The sequence below is a fragment of the Egretta garzetta genome, unplaced genomic scaffold (assembly GCF_000687185.1).
Source record: "Egretta garzetta isolate BGI_Z169 unplaced genomic scaffold, ASM68718v1 scaffold644, whole genome shotgun sequence".
NCBI classification, from domain to species: Eukaryota; Metazoa; Chordata; class Aves; order Pelecaniformes; family Ardeidae; genus Egretta; species Egretta garzetta.
The window spans coordinates 174,135-192,661 of record NW_009259452.1 but is presented as its reverse complement, the minus strand read 5'-3'; the positions used below and the strand labels follow the sequence as shown (position 1 = coordinate 192,661).

The following is an 18,527-nucleotide window of genomic DNA, read 5'->3' as shown; positions in this document are numbered from 1 at the left end:
TTCCTTACACGCATCACAGCGGGCACAAAGGGTTCCCAGTCCCAAGGACTTCTGAGCTTTCCATGTTATAATTATTAAAATTCACTGCAGCAATAAGAGGTAATTATATCCAGTGGACCTAAGAGTAATATGCATATTGAAATGCTGAATTTCACAAACAAGATTAACTTACTGGATGTAGAACAACCAAGCAGACAGATTTTCTGTGCCTGCTTTGAGAGATGGCGTGTCTTGGTGATGAATCGCGAGTAAGCAGGAGGTCGCAGTGTCTGGACCATGCTGGAAATGCATCCTTGCTGCAGGAGCGTCCCAGGGGCTGGGGGCCAGCCTTCCTCCAGATGAGTACATTCAGTTCTCAGCTCTGCGATGAGCTTTATCTGTAATGGCAATTCAGTCATACAGGCTCCGTGCCTCTGGCTCCCTTTGCATAGGTGCAGTTGCTTAAGGCCAAAATTGCATTTAACCTTTGTTGTGGCAATAGGCAATTTCTGCACTTGCTCGTTCTATAGGTAGCATGCGTGGGCTGGAGCTTACTAGAGCAGAAGTTGTGTATTGCACAGAATGATATTTGGGGGTGAGCTGAGTGCTGAATTCCGTACTTGTGTGCCTCATCCCATGTCAAAAGGGGTGCGTGTCACTGGCCAGCAGTTCGCCAGCAGAATAGCTGGGCTTGAGAAAGAAATGGAACCTCTGGTGATGGGTCAACGTTGCAGTTTACAACCTGGCTCCTGTTCGCAGGCCCATGGAAGTCCTGCCAGGAGCAACCACCACCTCCTAGCAAAACTCCTAAATTTGCCGTGTGTATCACCCAAGTACTAGTCAGCTGTTGGCATAAGTGTTCTTTAACATTTGCCCATTTTCTAAGAACTTCCTTCATCCTTTTTGCTGCATAAACAACTCTGATGTGAAGCAAAAATGCATCGTCATAGGCATCCAACTGGGGGCTTGAAGTCTGGTGAAGGCCGAAGAGAATGGAGGGTCCAGAAGGGAAACATGGCAGTTTTAAATGTGCGGTTTCTTCATTTCCTCTAACTCAGCGTTGGTGGGATGGGGGAGTGCCCGGGCAACAAGGACGGGGGAGGTGAGCCAGTGGCCCTTGCTGCGTTCTTCTGAGGATTCTCAGTTACCAGGTGGGGCGAATTAAAATTCATCAGTAACTGTTTCCAGGGATTTCCCTCCCACTGGCTGTTTTTGGGGCTGTTTTCTTGTGCTTGCATTTTTTCCAAGCTGGATATCGTCCTGATATTTCCTGTCTGTGTTTCTGCCTACTCCATGTTGCTGCACGCATCTGTCCCAGCTGCAGCCCATCGCCTCTGAGCCATGAGGCTCCCTGTCCTGGACCTGCTCAGCCATACTGTTTCCCAGCACTTTTCTTGAGGTCTGTCTTTGCCATCCTTTTTCTCTCCAGTCCTTCCCACCATCTACAGTGTGCTGGCTTACATGTTATTCTTGTATATGGGCCATCGTAGGACTAAATGAGTTCCACTGAACAAATGTGATGACCTGGATATTCTTCTCAGACAAAATGCTTGTACTGTGGAGTTTCATTAAAAAGAGAGAAACTGGGCGATGAGATCTAAGCTCCCTTTAGCGCATGGAGGGACGGGAACAGTAGCTCTGAGGACAAGAACCCGAGGTTTTTCAAATGCTCAAAGGTATGCAGCTAATTAGAAAGTAAACATGAACAGAGCCCTTCATGGCAGCGGTGGTGCATTGGAGGTAAGGGGCACCTGCATTGCCAAGGGCTGCCTGGTCTGTTGCAATGCCAGCTCGCTGTACGGGCCTGGGTCGGTGGCATGTGGGACAGAGACATGGGTGTCTTCTCCTCTGTGCGTGTCCCCCTCCAGACCCGAAAGGCCATGGGAAAGAACAGAGCCTCTGTGCAGGAGCGCCCGGACAGGAGGGCGGCTGCAGAGAGCACTTGATGCTGGCAGGGTGGACACAAACTGGCTTGGTCCTTCCTGGGATCAGCAGAAACTGCAGGGGGAACGGAGAGTGCGTGGCTCCGCACAGTGTGGAGACACTGCTCTGCTCACCAGGGCTCATCTTCAGAAGCAGCTGATGGTGCTGCATTACCTGTGTGTCAAATTGGCACTTTTTTTTCATTCCTGTAACAGGAAGAGGCTTGCAAATGAATACAGCGTACTGCAGTGAATACAGCATACTGCGGTGATAGCAGGCAGCGCTGCCATGCTTGTCCAGACCTTCCTGGGTGGGAGGGCGCCAAGACAGCTAGGCAGAGATGCCCTGCCTGGGCACCCTCCAGATTCGTTGAGCCTGGCAGAGAAGGGGGATTTTGTTTTAGTGACATCTTAGTCCCCTGTCGGGGTGCAAAGGCAGTCCCACACTTTGTATTTTTAGAGAAGGGACCCCTGGACAAATGCTGCGAGTGCAACAAGCACTGTCGGCAGGGCTCTCCTTGCAGGACTGTCCCTGCTGAGCCCGGGTCCCAGCGGCAAGGGGGAAGCAAGGGAAGTATTTTGCACTGCACCGAGAGCCCTGAAGGCCTCAGTCCTCCCCTTGCCCCCTTGTCCCCTGAGCAGGGATGGGCACCTGGCCTCCTGCTTGCCACCATAGCAGGCTTGCTCCCTACCAGTGCCCACCCATGCTCCAGTGGTGGCTGCCTGTCCGTCTGTCTGGCCACAGCAGTGGGCAGGCCAGGGGCTGGGATGAGCCCCAGCTCTGCGTGGCAGCTCCAGACAGGGCTCCAGCAGCTTCACTCAGCCTTGTCAAGTTGTGGGAATGGCCTTCTTCCCTTGCTTTTTTTTTCGTTTGCTCATTTATTAAGAATTGTAGCAGCCACAAAAATAAAAACTAAATACCATGTGTCTGTCTGAGTATGCTTTGCTGCAGAGCTACAGGCAACAACAGCTATACTCCCCACGCCAGAGAGAGATTACGAGGGAGGGCGCAGGAATGTGCATCTGGCAGCACTTTGTATTTTGGCCATTTCATTGTTTTCTCTGCATCTGAGATTCCTGAAGTTTTGGTCGTGGAGGGCCATTTAATGCAGGGAATATCAGGTCAGGGCTGCAGAAGAGGTTTTCTCTGCAGGGAAACACCATTGAAGAAAAATTGAGGATGGTAGTAAATAAAAAAGTCCCCATCCAGGCTGCTTGCAAAAGTAGCTGGGAACTTTATTTGGGGATCCTGACCAACCGCAGCAACAGGGGGAAGCAAATTTCATTTTAAAGAGCAGGAAAATGTAGCTGCAACATGCCAAACCCTTAATAGCTTTGCTTAAGGCCTGGGGCCAGGAATAGAGTCTGAATTGACTATTCCAGTTTTATTTTAATTGTGTAGATTTTGAGATAGTATTTATAATAAAAATATCTTATTAGAAATGCAGATCATTAACATGAGGTTCTCAGGGCCCTGGTCCGAGCATTCTTCCTAGAAAAGAGGGGGTATTTAAAGTCTTTTAAAAAGTACTTAAAGACAAATACAGACAACCTGCGTTATTCTTGAGACAGTCTCAGGATATCCTTTCATTAACTTCTCTTGAGAAGAAGAATACGCCAGCAGTGGAGGTCTGACCAGAAACTCTTCTCTGATGCTTTCACTTGCTTTTCTCACTTACTGATATGTTCCTCACTTGCTGCGAGATGGCTTTGTACATAGCCGGTTGTGGCAGCCGACCGTGGCAGAGGTGGAAGCTGCCTTGCCTCAGCTCTGCTGTGCATGCTCGCGTGCATACGTGGGAGAGAGCCTGTATCATGTAAGGGAGAATCCCTTCCTTCCTAAAGGAACAGACACTAATTATTAGTTGTTATAAAGTGATTTTATTGTGTCTGGGAAACTGCAGAGCGCAGTAGTGGAATCGTGCTTGTTAGAAAACCCCAACATGGTGATGTATGAGAAATGGAGCAAGCAGAGGCATGCCCTGGCACGGCCCCCTTCAAGTGTGGTGGTTTTGTGAAGGTGCACCGCATAGGTCAGTGTACCCTCGAGAGAAAAACTGTATTTCATAGTGATTTGTGTATTTTTCATTATCTTATTTTTACTCATAACTTCTTTTTGCACCTTGTGCATTGCTGGAGTGGAAGTGTCCCGGTTCTGTGTAAACCTCAAAAGCAAGCGAGTCTGTGACTCATGGCTCCTGCGACGGCACCACCTTCACCTTGTCCCTGGGTGAAATGCCGGATGGGAGCGTTCTGCTGCCAGGGACAGCTCTTTGTGTTACAGCAGTGGCTGACGCTGGGGCTTGTTTACCTGGTTGCTGTGCTCTGGGTCAGGCGGTGCTGCTGGAAGTTGCTGGGATGCTCATCATTCCTGGGAGCTGAGGAGCACGCTCCAGGCTGCTGGGTGCTGCTGGTTGTGGCAGGGCTGGTAGAGCAGTCAGCAAACAGCCGGGCAGCCCGTGGGAGCCCACAGGGGCCAAGGGCTCCCAACCCACGCTCCAGGAGGGTTTGCATTCGAGGGACCAGGAGGGCAATGCAAAGTGCAGTGCAATGCAGAATGTCCATGTGTGATATCAAGAGCTGACCTGAAAGAGCCGCACAGTGGGCAAGGCACAGGTTTCTTTACCTTCTTTCTTCTTATTTCTGCTATGTTTGTGTTCCCAAGTGTTTTCCTATTTAAGCAGTTACTTCTTCACATAAAACCCTGTGCCATTGCCTGGGGACAGTCATGGCAGGAGGGTATGGCTCATCCCTACAGAGACCAGAAGGGCTCCCTTTCAGTTCTTCGTGCGTGCATTTTGCAGCTCGCTGCAACACCTTGTGAAATATCCAATCCTACCACTGCATCTAATACCATGAAGCCGCCTGTGCTTCTTGGCCCTGGCTGGAGAGAGGAGGCATGTTCCCGCACTCCAGTGAGGGTGGGCAGGCTTGGGACATGGTCCCAGGCTGGCAAGGGCGTTGTGACAGCGCTGGTTGCAGAGAGCACTCAGCCAGTCTGAGCCTTCCTGCAGCACATGGGTGGGAGGCCCCATATAAAAACATATGGCATTATTCCCAGATGTTTCATTTCTCCAAAATCAGCTGTGCTCAAAGGGCCCTGGGAGCACAGCAGGCAGCCATGCTGCCCAGCTCTTTGCCTGCCCTCCAGCCTGCTGTGGGTGACTTTTCTTCCCCCTGTTCCGTGCAGCAGCCGAGGGAGAGGGGTCAGACTGCGCATTTAGGTGGCTGTGGGAAGTTTCCTTTTTTATCTGCTTCCAGTCACTCCTCCAGTGTGGAGCCCCCAGGGCACACAGCATGCTTGCAGCTCCCTTGCTGCCTCCGACTGTCCTGCTGGTGTGCCTTGCGTGGGGGTGGCTCAGGGGGTCCATCTCCGCAGCGTGCCGTTTCAAACCAGCGGCACCAGCAGTGCTGCAGCTGGCCAGCCCTGGCCGTGTGACTCCCCGGGCGTAGGGGGGTGACTCTGACAGTACAAGGTTTGCTCAACAACGGCCCCGTTGTCCCTGCTGGCCCAGGACAACAAAGGCCTTCAGAGTGCTTGACCCTGGTGCTCTGCCTCGCATCAGATGCTGATGCCAGGGGCAGAGCGCGCATCCCTGCCACGCAGGGTAAGAGGAGGAAGGCTCCTGCCTGCCCCCAGGCTGCCTGGGCACGGGGCACGTCCAGCCCCGCGTGCTGGGAGTGCTGCCACTGCCTCTTCCCCAGGCTTTTACCTTCTCACCATTCCCACCACACCAAGCCGTGGTGTGATAACTCCTGCCTGGAGCCTTAGGATCCAGGAGAGCCAGCTCGTGGCAGAGCGCCAGATCCCAGCTCCTATTGAGGGGATGGGGCTGGGACTCAAGTAGCCCATGTCGAGCCGAGGGTGTGTGCCAGCCAGCAGAGTTTGGGTTCAGAAGGATGAAACTGTTCTACCATCAGCTCTGGATCTCTTGAGAAATCAGCTTTGTCCCGGCCGGCCACATCCTGCTATTTTGAGGCCTCGTAGGAAGCACCATGGCTTTCTTTCCTAATAACAGAAAGGTATCAGAGCAGAGCACCCAGTGTGCTGCCATAGGTGACCCAGGCTGGCTGTGTACTGGCAGATGAACCATTCTTGGACCTCCACAGCCCATATCAGCTTTACCAGTTAGCAAATTGCAAATTTGATGCCAAATGTTAACTCTCTAAACAGCAAGAAACAACGGTGCTGAAAGGAAAACGAGGAACAGGAGAGCACTAGCTTCTTTATTTTTCTTTGGGAAGAAGAAAAAGGACTACGGATTTTTCAGAGAAGCTCCTTGACTGCTCTAGGAAAACAGATCGCTGGGAGGGATGGCTCCACGTCTGAGCGAAGCAGTTGGATTCAGCTGTGCTGGGGCACAGGTGAGGGTACCAGCCCACTCCTGGCATTCTTGCACTTGCCTTTTAACTTCGGTGTGGTACATATGCTGACAGTCCATGAGGGTCCTCAAGGCCACCTGCTGATGCTGGGATCTGCCTCCTTCCTCCTCAGTGCCCCGTGCCGTAGAGCTTAGGCAGGCAGAGCATGTGAAGGTTTGTCTTAACCTGGTGCTGCAGAGCTGAGCTGCTGCAGGAAGGCGTGAGCCAGAGATGGGCTGCAGAGCTCCCCCATTGCCCCAGGGCCGTAACAGGGGACCAGCACATGTGAGGTATCTCTCTCCATCATTGCTTAGCTTTGTTTTGGGCTAGGATTCTTCCACCTCAGCTAATTGGCCTCCACATCAGCACCTGGAAATGCAAATACTGAGGGCTGGGAAGCGCATGTGCACTGCATTAGGGGCTGCTGAATGGGGTAGCGCATTAGAGGCAAGGCTGCCACGGCTCGGTAGCCCCAGCTCTAGGCAGCAGCCAGGCTAAGGGTGTGTTCCCAGTAGGTGTACAACACACTGGCAGGCATGGTTCTGCTGTCAGTATCCCAATGGCCAGCTGCACAGATCAGCACAGGCAGAGGCACTCAGCACCAAAAGCCTTGTCCTGTTCCCTTTTGTGGCTGGCAAAGGATGAGGGTCTGTTAGTGGGGAATGCACACACATACAGTGTGGGGCCCTCCAGTAACTGGCCTCGGACAGCCTGTCCAGGGGCTGGCCCTGGGTGCCAGCCCCTGCAGTTGCTGGCACCTGATGGTGCAGCTCCTGAGGCCGCAGCCCCGCTCCAGGTGCTGGTTTGCAGGCACAGACGCCCACTGCAGGTCCTTCCAGGAACTGGACATAGGTACCCTGTCCACTTGGCAGCTGAGCCATGGAGCCTTTCACCTGACACACAGACATGCATAAGCAAATGGGTCTCAGCCAACAAGCACAACTTGTGGTCCCTGCAGAAGTTGGCTTGGATCTCCTGGTCCCTCCAGTAGCAGCTCAGAGACCCTGCGGCCTCTCCTGTATCTGGCCAAGACTGATGGCTGGTTTGATACCTGGCTAGTCCAGCCTGATATGCACCAGCTTGTCTGGATAACACAAGCAGTGAGGAGCTGCTCAAAGGGAATGGGGCAGATTTGTCCATTAAATGACTTTTTGTCCATTAGCACAGAAAGGAAAAACAACCGTGTATTTTCTTCGGGGGTGATGCTCGCACTCCGTGGGGTGATACATGCGTTATTCTTGCAGGCTGTAGCCACAGTCACCATGTCCCAGACAGGTGTTCTTGCTCAGAGCAGACACCTCTCCCCTCTGGCTGTTGAGGGTCCTGTGCCTGCAGTGAGGGTGGTTCTTTGTTTTCCCTTTTCTGGGACGCTCATGCAGTGCCAGGACTCTACGCCTGTGTCAGATTGTGCTAAATACCATCACTGGGCAGCATGCACTCTGCTGGGAGCACGCTGATGAGGGAGCATCGGGAAGTGATGAACTCACTTGAGAGCCTGCTGGGGGCTGGGGCAGAGCAAGCAGCGAGAACGCCAGCAGCCGGGCTGAGCTCTGCAGACTGTGCTTACCCTCCTGCCGTGGCTGCCGCTCCCTGGCCGGGACCTGACACAGGCTTTTTGTTCTCTTTCTTGCTAAGCACCCTCTGCAAATCAGGGCCCCACTGCCATGCTCTTTCCCCACACTGAATCTTTCTTACCCTTCCTGCTCACACCTGCCCAGCTTCCCCCTCCTCAGCCAAAGCAGTCTGCAGCCACCGCCAGGCACGTACTGATTTGCGCTGCTGGGGGTGAGCATCACCCTGATGGCACCACGGGGCAGCGCAGCTGCAGCTCGTTGCCCTGCCCTCTCCCTGCCTGGCCCCTTACCGGGCTTTGTGCCTTGAGGAGGAAGGGAGAGGGCTGAGCTGCACTGGAGTGACTCAGGTTTCTCACCTCTGGCCCAACAGCCCCTGTTTTGAGGGGGTCTCTTCCCACCCATTTGGGTCTCTCATGCAGGCCTGAGCCAGAAGATATCACCCACTCTGTCTCCCTGGGTCATGTATCCTTCAGAAATAGTTTGTTCATCCTAGGTTAGGGTACTGGCTAAGAAAAGTATGCCAGTCCCAGAGGCTAATTTTCTGCAAGCACGGTGCTATTCATGGGTATCACCTTAAAGCCAGGTTCTGGGCATGTGCCTGCACCTCAGCTGGGGACCTGGGTGGGAAAGGAGGGAGGATTTTGGCAGCTGTGGATCTGGCTGGGAGAGCTGGCCCTTGGCGGGGAAGGCAGAGCTGGGTGGGCAGCATGCCTTCTGTGTCGCAGAGCCAAACAGCAAACAGAGGGTGCACAGCCAGGGGAGAGCTGGCCCTGGAGCAGGGATCCATGCAGCCGGGCCACCCGGTCCTCCAGAAGGTGGCAGAGATTGTGTCCAAGGAAGCGGCAGCTGCCTGGGGATGCTGAAGTCATGTAGGAGGAAGAAGGGGTGAGGACGACTTCAGCGTGGCATAGAGGAGACTGGTTAGGGCAGGGAGGCTTGTCCAGCTGGGAGGAATGAGAGCTGTCCTGCTGGCTTGGCACCTGGGGCACATGCCGGGCACAGCCCAGCCCACAGCCCCAGCCCGGCAGCACCCCGAGACGCTTAACGCTTGGCAGAGGCGAAGGGTCTTCTCCTTGAGGAGGAGGGCTGGTGTTGGAGACGGGGGCCAGAGCTGGGGCAGGGAGCCCGAGGAAGAGGGGTGCCGGGGCTGGGCCGGGGGCCTTGGAGGGGCAGTGGCCATGTCTATGCTGGCAGTGTCTTGCTGTGTTTCTGCTGCAGGGCCACCCAGGGAGGGCGACTTGTCCCCAGCAGCCGTGTGCCACCGGATTCAGCCGAAGAGGAGCTGTGCTGGTTGCCATGACAACCGGGACAGGTCATATGACCCGCTCCACTTTCTAAATATAAATGTGTTTCACCCAGTGTATGTGACTCCATGGAAACCAAATGTTGAGCAAGAAAGATTGCATAAAAATGAACAAAACACCGAATGACTCACAGTACTAGAGGGGGACGCTGCGGTAAATCCGGGGGGGTCAGAGCTGCCCTTTGCCAGGGCACGTGTCAGTGGGGGCATGCCCGTGCCCAGCCTGGGGGGGTCTGTGGGGCACGCTCGGAGCTGGGATCTTCATGCCAAACTTGGGATGGGCGCGAACGTTGGCGTAGGCATCCCTGCCACCAAGGGTCTTCTGCGGACTTCTCTCACTAGCAAGTCTTGTTCGCAGCATCAGCTGTGCTCAGACACAGACCCTGCTTCTTCGACTGCACGTGCCTGCCTTGCTTCTGCTTCATGCTTACCCTCAGGTTGACACACACCTTTGCTGAGTTTGGTGTTCATAAACACCCCTGTTAAGGGAGAACCATCAGCTCACTGATGTCAGCACGGAGCAAGCTTTCCCTGCAGAGCAGGGGGCTGTTCTGCTGCAGGTTCATGTTCTGGAAGTTCTGCTGTGTCCTTGCCTTGCTTCTTGCAGGGAGTTTCCCAGCACGTTCTGTCCAGCTTTCTGTCACCAGCCATGCTCCAGCACCGGGAGCGGGGGAGCTGCTTAGCTGGGCTCTGCAGCCTCTCTCTGTGCTGCTGGGCTCAGCCGAAGCGCGGCGTGACTGAGCGAGTGGCAACAGCAGGTAAGGGCCCCGACACTGCGTTTAATTCAAACCTGTCCCACAGCTGGAGGTGTCGTTTTCATTTGCTGCAGGGCTGGATGCTCTGTTGAAACAGGATCATAAAATCATAGAAGAATTTAAATTGGAAGGGACTTTTGGTGGTCCCTGGTCCAGCCCCTGTTCAGAGTTAGATCAGGTTGCTCAGGGCCTGGATTTGTGGGTTTGGGAGTGTTTTACCTTCCTTTGGGCTGTGTGTTCAGGAGAGCCTCTGGGCCACACTCTGCTGGAGTGCAGTGCGGGTGAACACATCTTCTGGGAGCTCAGGCTTTTAAGTGCACAGATGTTTCCTCCCTAGGATCCCTCTTTGAAGGGGAGTGGGGATTTCCTGCAGTTTGAAAATGGGAAGTGATTTTCCTCTATTGAGCAAAGCTGAACTTGCCTCAGGGGGTCAGTCAGCATGGGCTCCCTGTTGCCTCACTTTGCTGCGTAAAACCCCGATCGGCTTTCTTTTCTCCCGCCATTGGGAGGGGATCACGTTGCCTAGTGGTTTTCTAAAGGAACAGGACAGGCCGGGCTGCTGCTAACTTGATCAAGAAGGGCGAGAAAGAAAAAGAAACCAAAACAGTTAGAAAGTCAGAAGAGTTGGAGAGGGAGAGGCATCCCCTGCCTCCCTGCTGGCCATGCTGCCCTTTTCTGAGCCACTCGGCAGCGAGTGCCAGGGCTCCAGCCCGCAGGCCACGGCTGGTGCTCTTCTTCTGCAGGAGCATCCAGAATGCTTGACCCGTTGTCCTTCCCTTCCGATGCTTCTAGACAATCTGTGCTTCACAGCACATAGGTGAAATACTGTTTCCAGGTCCAGAGCGTCGCCGCTGGGTGGGTTGTGGTGCTGGGGGGTGGTTGCCCTGCCTGCGCTGTTTGTCCTCCTCTCCCTGACGTTCCTAACCTGCCTGTGCATGCAGGGGGAATGGGCCACAGGTGATGGTCAGGTTCATGTGCTCTGCCCTAAAAAGCATATCCTACACCTCTTGTCAGCGCCAGTGTCCTGGACTGAGTGGGTTAACCCCACAGAGCTGCTCTTATTGCACATGCTTGCCTGGCGCATGGTTTGCTGCTGAAGAGCTCCAGTGCCCTCTCTGCTTGGAGAGGCCTTTTGCATTTGCTGCTCATTTCTGGTTCCTTTCTGCTGTGCCTGTATCAAGAGAATCCTGTCTCCCTGTCTCTGCAGACAGCAGATGAGAACCATTGCTTGCCATGGAGAATGAAGCCTGTTGGGTGTCTGGCTCTTGTTGACCCCTGCAGATACCCCTGCTCTATGGACTTCTGGTCCTAGGAAATCTCGTAGGAGGGAATTGCTTGTGTTCTTGGGTTTGAATGTCTCGGGAAATACTTTGGTCCCCTTTCCAGGCAGCAAACACAGATGCAGGAGGATTTCACTGGGGTCATACGTGCTCTGCTCTGCTCACATTGTTCAAATTTCCTGTTTCCTCAACGGTGTGTTGCAGACATCCTTTTCAGGTCCAGATCTGCCTGTCAACCGCCGTGTGGCAGCTGGTGACGCTCCCAGAAGTAGCAGTGAGGGGAGTGGCGTAAGTGCCTCTCTTGGCTCAAAGGCACTGCGGGAGCTGCAAGATTTGGAAGGCAGAAGGGATTGCTAAGACCACCCAGCCTGAACTTCTGCACAGCCAGGCCAGGGGCTTCAGGGTCCCATCTTTTTCTCTGGAATAGAGCAGATCTTCTAGAAAGAGTCATTTAATCTCCATGGAGGAACTGCAGGAAGTGCACGGCCCCCTGGTAAGCCGTTCCAGCCAATACTTACCCTCACGACTGGCAGATTCTTTTCACTCTAAGCCTGTCTGGTTTCAACTTCCAGTCGCTGCCTGCTGTTCTGCTTTTGCTGGTTTGTAATGCTCTCTGCTGATACCGAAACCTCCTCTCCATGTAGACAGCCCTCTGTTGTGATTTACTATTCTCATAAACTATCCTGGCAATAATTCTCCTAGAAATAGGAACAAGGGATCAAAGTCAAGAGGCACACACGTCTTGCCGAGCCGACTAGGTAAGATGTGTGCAAGCAGAAGTGCCTCACTTCTCTTGTGGGATGTGGCTGGGCACGGGTCTGTCCCAGTCAGAGCTGGGTTTGGGGGTAGGTTTGAAGCCTGCCTGGTGGAGCTGGGCTCTTGGACAGTGTCTGCTGTGTGCTGCCTGTCCCCGCTGCCTCCTGGCCTCACCGCTGCCTGGGCTCTGAGGACTGGCACAGGATTGCCGATCCTTACGTGCCAGGTTAGCGCAAGCTTCTCCCACATGGGTGGGCAAGCATGGCTCCAGTGTAACTGTGGTGATGCTAGAAGGGACCACAGAAGGTTTGGCTGGGACAGGGTTGTGTCTGCTGGGAAAAACAGAGCGAGAAAGTCTCTCCTGTTACTCAGATCTCCCGTTTCAGTGGAGAAGGGGTGATGTGCTCCCACCATGGCCTCCGTGGCACTCTCATTTCTGAAAGGATATGTGGCTGGGTGTGCCGAAACTGTGAGGTGCTGGGTCTGTGATGCATTACAGAGCCCAGTCCCATTGGCTACCACCCTGCACCATTAATCCCAAAGCCTCCTGGTATTTCTGCTTCAATGGGTGTAGGATGGTGAGCTGTAAAGGATGAAGCCAAGTTTCATTTCTTCTTCGATTCCTCCCCTATGCCATTTTTGGTTCCTCTTTCCCCCATAGAGTGTGAGCTGGGAGCAGAGCTGCTCTAGGTGCGGCAGTTCCAGTGCATGTGGGAGGGGATTGCACTGGGACCAGTTAGGGGCTCTAACACAGAAGTGGTCCCAGCATCCAGAGGACCTTCCTCTGCAGTCCCCATGGGAGGGAGCTGCTGTTTAGGATCACAGTCCTGTCTGAAACAGAAGGATGCGCACATCCATATTCCATGCACGTCCATGCAAACCACTGTCCCACTGTTTACAAGAACTTCTACATTTGGCAGTACTGGGGTTTCCCTCACTCGGTCCTCTTGACCATCACTGATGGGGACTACTGTGCTTGCAACACTGCTTCATTGGCAGAATCAGAAGCAAAGGTAGAAATATGAGTACCTCAAAAATAGAATTAGCAACTGAAAAACATAATGCTTGTATGCTTTTTTGAAGTGACGCACATTTTGTCAGGGACTATAGGTAAAACGTTGGCTTACCTTTGGCTTTCATACAGTTTCCATCCAACATTTGCTGGTGTCCACTCTATGCTGCCCACATCCATCTCTTAGCATAGCCTTTGTTTAAGAGTACAGATGTGGCACCTACCTGCAAGAGACCTCTGCTCTCCTGCTGTCCCTCAGGGAGACCTGAAGCAACACTGAAAAAGTGACTCGACGGATGTTGGGGCAATTACAGAGCTTCCCTTGAGCTGGTGCTAACTGCATGAAATGAAGTAATGCCATGAGCCCCTACAGTGAACTGAACCTGGTCTTGACCTGCTTGTACATGGGATCACTACAGGACCAAAGTAAGGGAGAGGGGTAGTGGGAATGCACAGGACTTCAGTTCCAGAAGGGGAAGAAGGTGTTAAGGACAGAAATGGTGAGTGTGCAGTAAAAATGTGTGAAATTCTGTACCTTCTTGAATGGTTGGACTCGATGGTCTTAAAGGTCCTTTCCAACCTGAATGATTCTATGATTCTAGATTCTGGAACAGAACCCAGGGTTGGGTTATCCCAAATTCCTCTTTATGGGGTGATTGTGCACAGCAGAGATAGATAGTCTGGTGCACCTTCGTTATCTCCAAGGCCAGAGATCTGTGCAGTGAATCTCGGGGACCCAGCCTGCTGCCAGACGCTTCATGAGCTGGTACACTCCTGCACCATGGAATTTTGGTTTTCTTCAGTGTGCTTTTGCGAACAATAACGGGGGGCAATTGGCCCTGTGGCGGAGAGTTCAGGAGTTCTCCCAGGATTTGTCCCAGCACTCTGTGGAATTCTACACTTTGGAATACCACAAATTGGGAGAGAAACTTGGCTTTGTGGTTCAAATAACAGCTTGGGGCTATCTTGCTTTCCCCTCTGATCTGACCTCCTCTGCATATGTTACTTGAATCTGAACCTCTGAGTGCCTTTCAGCCCTGGCTTTCTCACCAGACCTGCTTGTGTTTCGGGCAGGGACTGTGTATGTGCAAGGTGCAGGGACAGGAGGTACTCCTGGGGGTAGGAATCAAACAGCCACTGCCTTAGCTGTTACTGCAGCTTCTGGGGCGACTGCACTGCTCAGGCATACTCTTTCCAAGAGTCCTTTTTCTTCCCAGCATTTCATTACATCAGGTGAAACTGTGGAGAGGGGTGTCTGCAAGAGTTGTGGGATGGAAAACCTCCTCTGTATGGCAGGTGACAGGCGCTGAGCAGGACCAGAAGGAAGCTTGCACAGAACAGCTTTGGTTTGTGAGATCCACGTGATAAAAGCAGGTGTTGGTGCCATGCACCCGTCCACCGGTCTGCGTCACCGGCCCAAGCACTGTGGTGCTTCCAGGGACATCACACCAGGGCAGGGGGGGCAGGGAGGGCTGCAGTGAATTATTTTCAGTCTTGCATGAGAGTAAGACCAAGCAAAAGGATGATGATGGGTATTGGGGCCATACTGCAGGTGTCAGGGCTGCGCTGGCAAGTTCCTGGTGGTGCCAGTACATGGCTGTACAGAACTGGAAATGCGTATGTGGTTGTTGGAGCCACGTTAGCAGTGGCATTGCACAGTGAGAAAAGGCACTTCCATAAACCCCCATATCATGCTGGAAAGGAACTCGGATAACCCAGAGGTAAAACGGGTAGCTTAATTTTCCTGTCATATTCATGAGGTTTAATGTTTTCATGGGTAGGATTCAGAGCTTTCACAGAAAGCTATATGAAACAGAGATGTATTTGAGTGCCACATGTGGGGGGATCCTGCCCCTGTGATCACAGAACAGGCTTGGCTCTGCTGGCTTCACGCAGGCAGGGATTGCATTTAGTGCATTTCTAGGCAACGGTGTAACACTGATGATAATGAGAACGTGTGCCTTTGGGCAGGCTAATGTGGAAGAGAAGTTCTCACTTGCATCCTAAGCTGAGATCAGGAAAAAAAAATCAAATAGAAGCATAAACTGTGAAAGATTCTGCTTTCTCACATGTACAGCAGGGTGAGTGGAATTGTAAATTGATTTGAACCTTAGAGAGCAGAAATACAGGGGACAGGAATAGATGGCAGAGAGACTACTGATTAATTCTGTGTACCATCCTGCTAGCCATAGGCATGCAGAGCATGGGATTTGAGTCAGAAACCTGGCAGGGTCCCTTAGTATCTCCTGAGCTACCTTGTTCAGTTCATGCTAGGCCAGCGGGGTCTCACAGGCTGTACCTCAGGAGCTAAAACCCAAACCAGCAGAGGCTCCATCTGTGCTGCGGTGGTGAGAAGGTGTTCATCCCACACTGGCCTCGGGTCCGTGTGGCTGCCCTGCGGCCTGTGACCTCTCCCAGCAAGTAAGCTTGACGAGGCATGAACAGATCATTCTCGTGTTCTGTGCCCCTTGGGAGCCTTGTAATCAGGGTTCTGAAACTGGAAAGAAACACAGAATGGACTTTTAGCTCCAAAATCATTAAATGTCCCTTTTATTCTAGGCTGGAACGGAGTTGAAATTTCACCCAGAGACTGAATGTGTAGAAGGAAGACACATCACAGGTTTCTTTCTGACAGTCCTGTTCACACCTCTGACAATGCTTGCGCATTGCATGCAGCCAGATGCTGAGACTCTGCCTGTTCCTTGTACGTGGCTGCTTGTGAATCACGTGCGGTCACTTCAGACCTGTCCCCCACTGTGTCAGGAGGTGTGTCCTGGGTAGAGATTAGCTTCCACACCATAAATAATTCTATTTCACACATTTTTCCTTGCTCTTTTGTATTTCTTCCTTTGAGGGCAATGTAAACAAACAAACAAAAATTAGTACATTTCATGACTGGTTTGCCTTAGGGAATGTGGAACAGCAAAGTGGAGCGCTCTGGATGTGAGCCCGGAGGAAGCTGTGGGGTTCAGAGCCAGAACCCCGCAGGGCTGCAGCTGGGACTCCTGGCCATACAGCGTAGCTCTCTACCTTTGCCTTATTCAGCCCTTCCAGCTGAAGGGCCGAGGCAGGGTTCATGCCTCCTTTGGGATGCATACCCCTTTGCCAGTCTCACATCCAGCAGCTGCTGTAAATCCAGCAGAGGTACCTGGCAGAGGGAAGCAGCCCAGGAGATGTAGTGCAGTGCAGTCACTGGCGCTTCAGCGTCACCTCTTTCTTTCCATTGCACCCTGGACCTGCCCTAAGGCTTGCAGCTGAGCTGGCGAGGACGTGTACAGCTGAGGTGGTACTTGAACCCTGGCAGCAGTTCCATGTGTGCCCGGAGAACCCGTGACAGTGTGATGCTCATCTCCTGCTCTTCCTAATGATCTGGATCACTCCTACCAATCTGGACCCTAATGTTCCTGTATCTGGATGATACGGATCCAGATTACACCTAGATCAGTCATGTAAGCATTTTTAATTCCATACATTGTTAGTATATATTCAGCATACTGGTACGTTTACTTCAGCACACTACTCGTATAGGCAATGTGGCTCTGCAGTGTTTCTTCTTGAGAACATCTGAAGGTCCCCTGTAAATTAAATTGGGGCAGCACCTCTGTGAGCAGCGCTTTGACCCACAGGTATATCCCCCATGAAAATAAATGAGTGCCAGACACATGCCTTTCTTTCTCAGACACTTAAATTATTTTATGCTTTGCATTTTACTGCTTAACGAGAGGCATTTTTTGGACAGGTCCAGGTGCTCACAGCACATCAAATGCAGAGGGGGTTCCTGTCTCTCCCAAAGGATGTTCTGTGTCGCCAGTGCTCCAGGGGAAGGCTGCTTCATGTTCTGGATGGAGCTAGGACAGATGAGGGGAGAAATGGACTGAAATCCTTTGGGTGTATTGCAGTTGCTAGAATGCCAGACCACACGGTCCCTGTCCAGATGTCTGTGTGGCTAGGCTTCATATTATCTAGATATTGACTTAATAGGTTGTTTTCTTTTCCTTTTCTCAGCAGAAACCCAGAAAGGCAGCTCCTCAGACCAGCGAGGATGTGGTCAACGGCCATCTTCCCCCTGGCTGGCAGAGCTATATGTCTCCCCAGGGTCGAAGGTACTACGTGAACACCTTCACCAATGGTGAGTGGGGCTCGGCAGTCCATGTGTCACCCCAGTGGTGCAGACCTGCTGCAGAAAATGGTCTCTCAGTTTGGTTTTGATGACAAAGCAGGCCCAGAGTTAAAGGAATTAATATGACCCTGCCACCTTATGAAAGAAAATAATTATAAGAAGACTTAGTCTTCTGAACCTCTGTCATCTTAATTCTGACCAAATTCTGACCAGTAGAAGACAGCTGGAGCTTTTGTAAAAGGCAGAGAATGTAAAATAGAAACACTCCTGCCATAAATGTTTCAGAATATAAAACACACTGTTAAGGATACAATTTTTACCACATTCCTTATTTCCTTTCCCTTTAGCTGGAGATATTTATGTCTATATATGTATGTGTATGTAAAGCAGTTTAATAGAATATCAGGTTAAGGGAAAACAGAAAGAGTTAATTGAAAAGTTGCTGGAGTCAGCTTGCCCATGGAGGCAAGGGAAGCAAAAGCACATGTGAAGGGACATCAAAGACAGAATTTTCAGTCTATATTTGTTCTATTCACTGTCATGTTGGTAGAGAAGCAGACTTAACTGACGATCTTATCAGCTGTTCAAGACCTGTCAAACTCGTACCACCTCTGGCTTACCTGAGGCTCTGTGTCTAGCTGCTTTTCTCATGAGCTCAGAACAGCCTTGCAAAACAGAGACTTGTGACCAGCAAAACCAGATTTCTGTAGCAGAAAGAATGACAGAATGACAGGGGAGGAGAGGACAGCAGGAGTTCACCTTGGGGGGGGTGATTGAATCAGTGCCAGCTGTCGTGGCAATGGACCCGTACTCATGCACTGGGAAGAGGTCAGGTAAAGCTAGTAAGAGGCAGAGCCTGGGTTTGATGTGGTAGAGGCTCTTGTGGCAGGAGCTCTACCCCAGGAAGGCAGATGGCCTGGACTCAGTTTCTCCATAATGTTGGGCAGCTTTTTACCTCCCTCACAACAGTTACAGACAATATAAGAAGGGCCAGGAGCCACGTCCTGCATGGTAGGTCCACATCTGGAATCGGGAGAGCCATTTTCTCTAGGAAGGCAGTGTCTTTGGGAGACCTCAGAGCCTGGCTAGGCAAAACCATGGCTGACTGGATCTGCTGGTAGCAGTGGTCCTGCTCGGAGTCGGAAGCTGGGCTGGAGGCTTCCAGAGGGGACTTCCAATCAGTCCTTTTCAGGAGAATGCCCAAACCACCTATGGTTGTGCTCTCAGCTGCTGCAATGGGATTGATCTGCAGCAAGAAACACGATTCTCAGAATAACAGAGAATAAAATAGAGGGTAGAAGTGGGATTTCTGTGTTCTGGTCCTTGCTGTAGGAAACACTTATCCAAGTTCTGTTTAGATGAGAAAGCTCCTCACCGGAATAGTCCTAAGCCCGACTGGCTTTGAAGTTGGGCTGCTCTTGTTCCTTCTGCTGGACTCACAAATCCTACATTTCCAAGTGTGAG

The 18,527-nt window shown here is 52.1% G+C and overlaps 1 protein-coding gene across 1 annotated transcript in view; it reads left to right on the top strand.

Moving 5' to 3' along the window:
* The first annotated feature begins 11,442 nt into the window (after positions 1-11,442).
* The window catches only part of GAS7 (growth arrest specific 7), a 65,941-nt gene continuing 58,856 nt past the window's right edge, over positions 11,443-18,527 (top strand). Inside the window, exons 1-2 of the mRNA XM_009637162.2 lie at positions 11,443-11,668; positions 16,949-17,072. Coding sequence (XP_009635457.1) covers positions 11,636-11,668; positions 16,949-17,072 — 157 coding nt within the window. The 5' untranslated portion in view covers positions 11,443-11,635. The remainder of the gene's footprint in view (positions 11,669-16,948; positions 17,073-18,527) is intronic.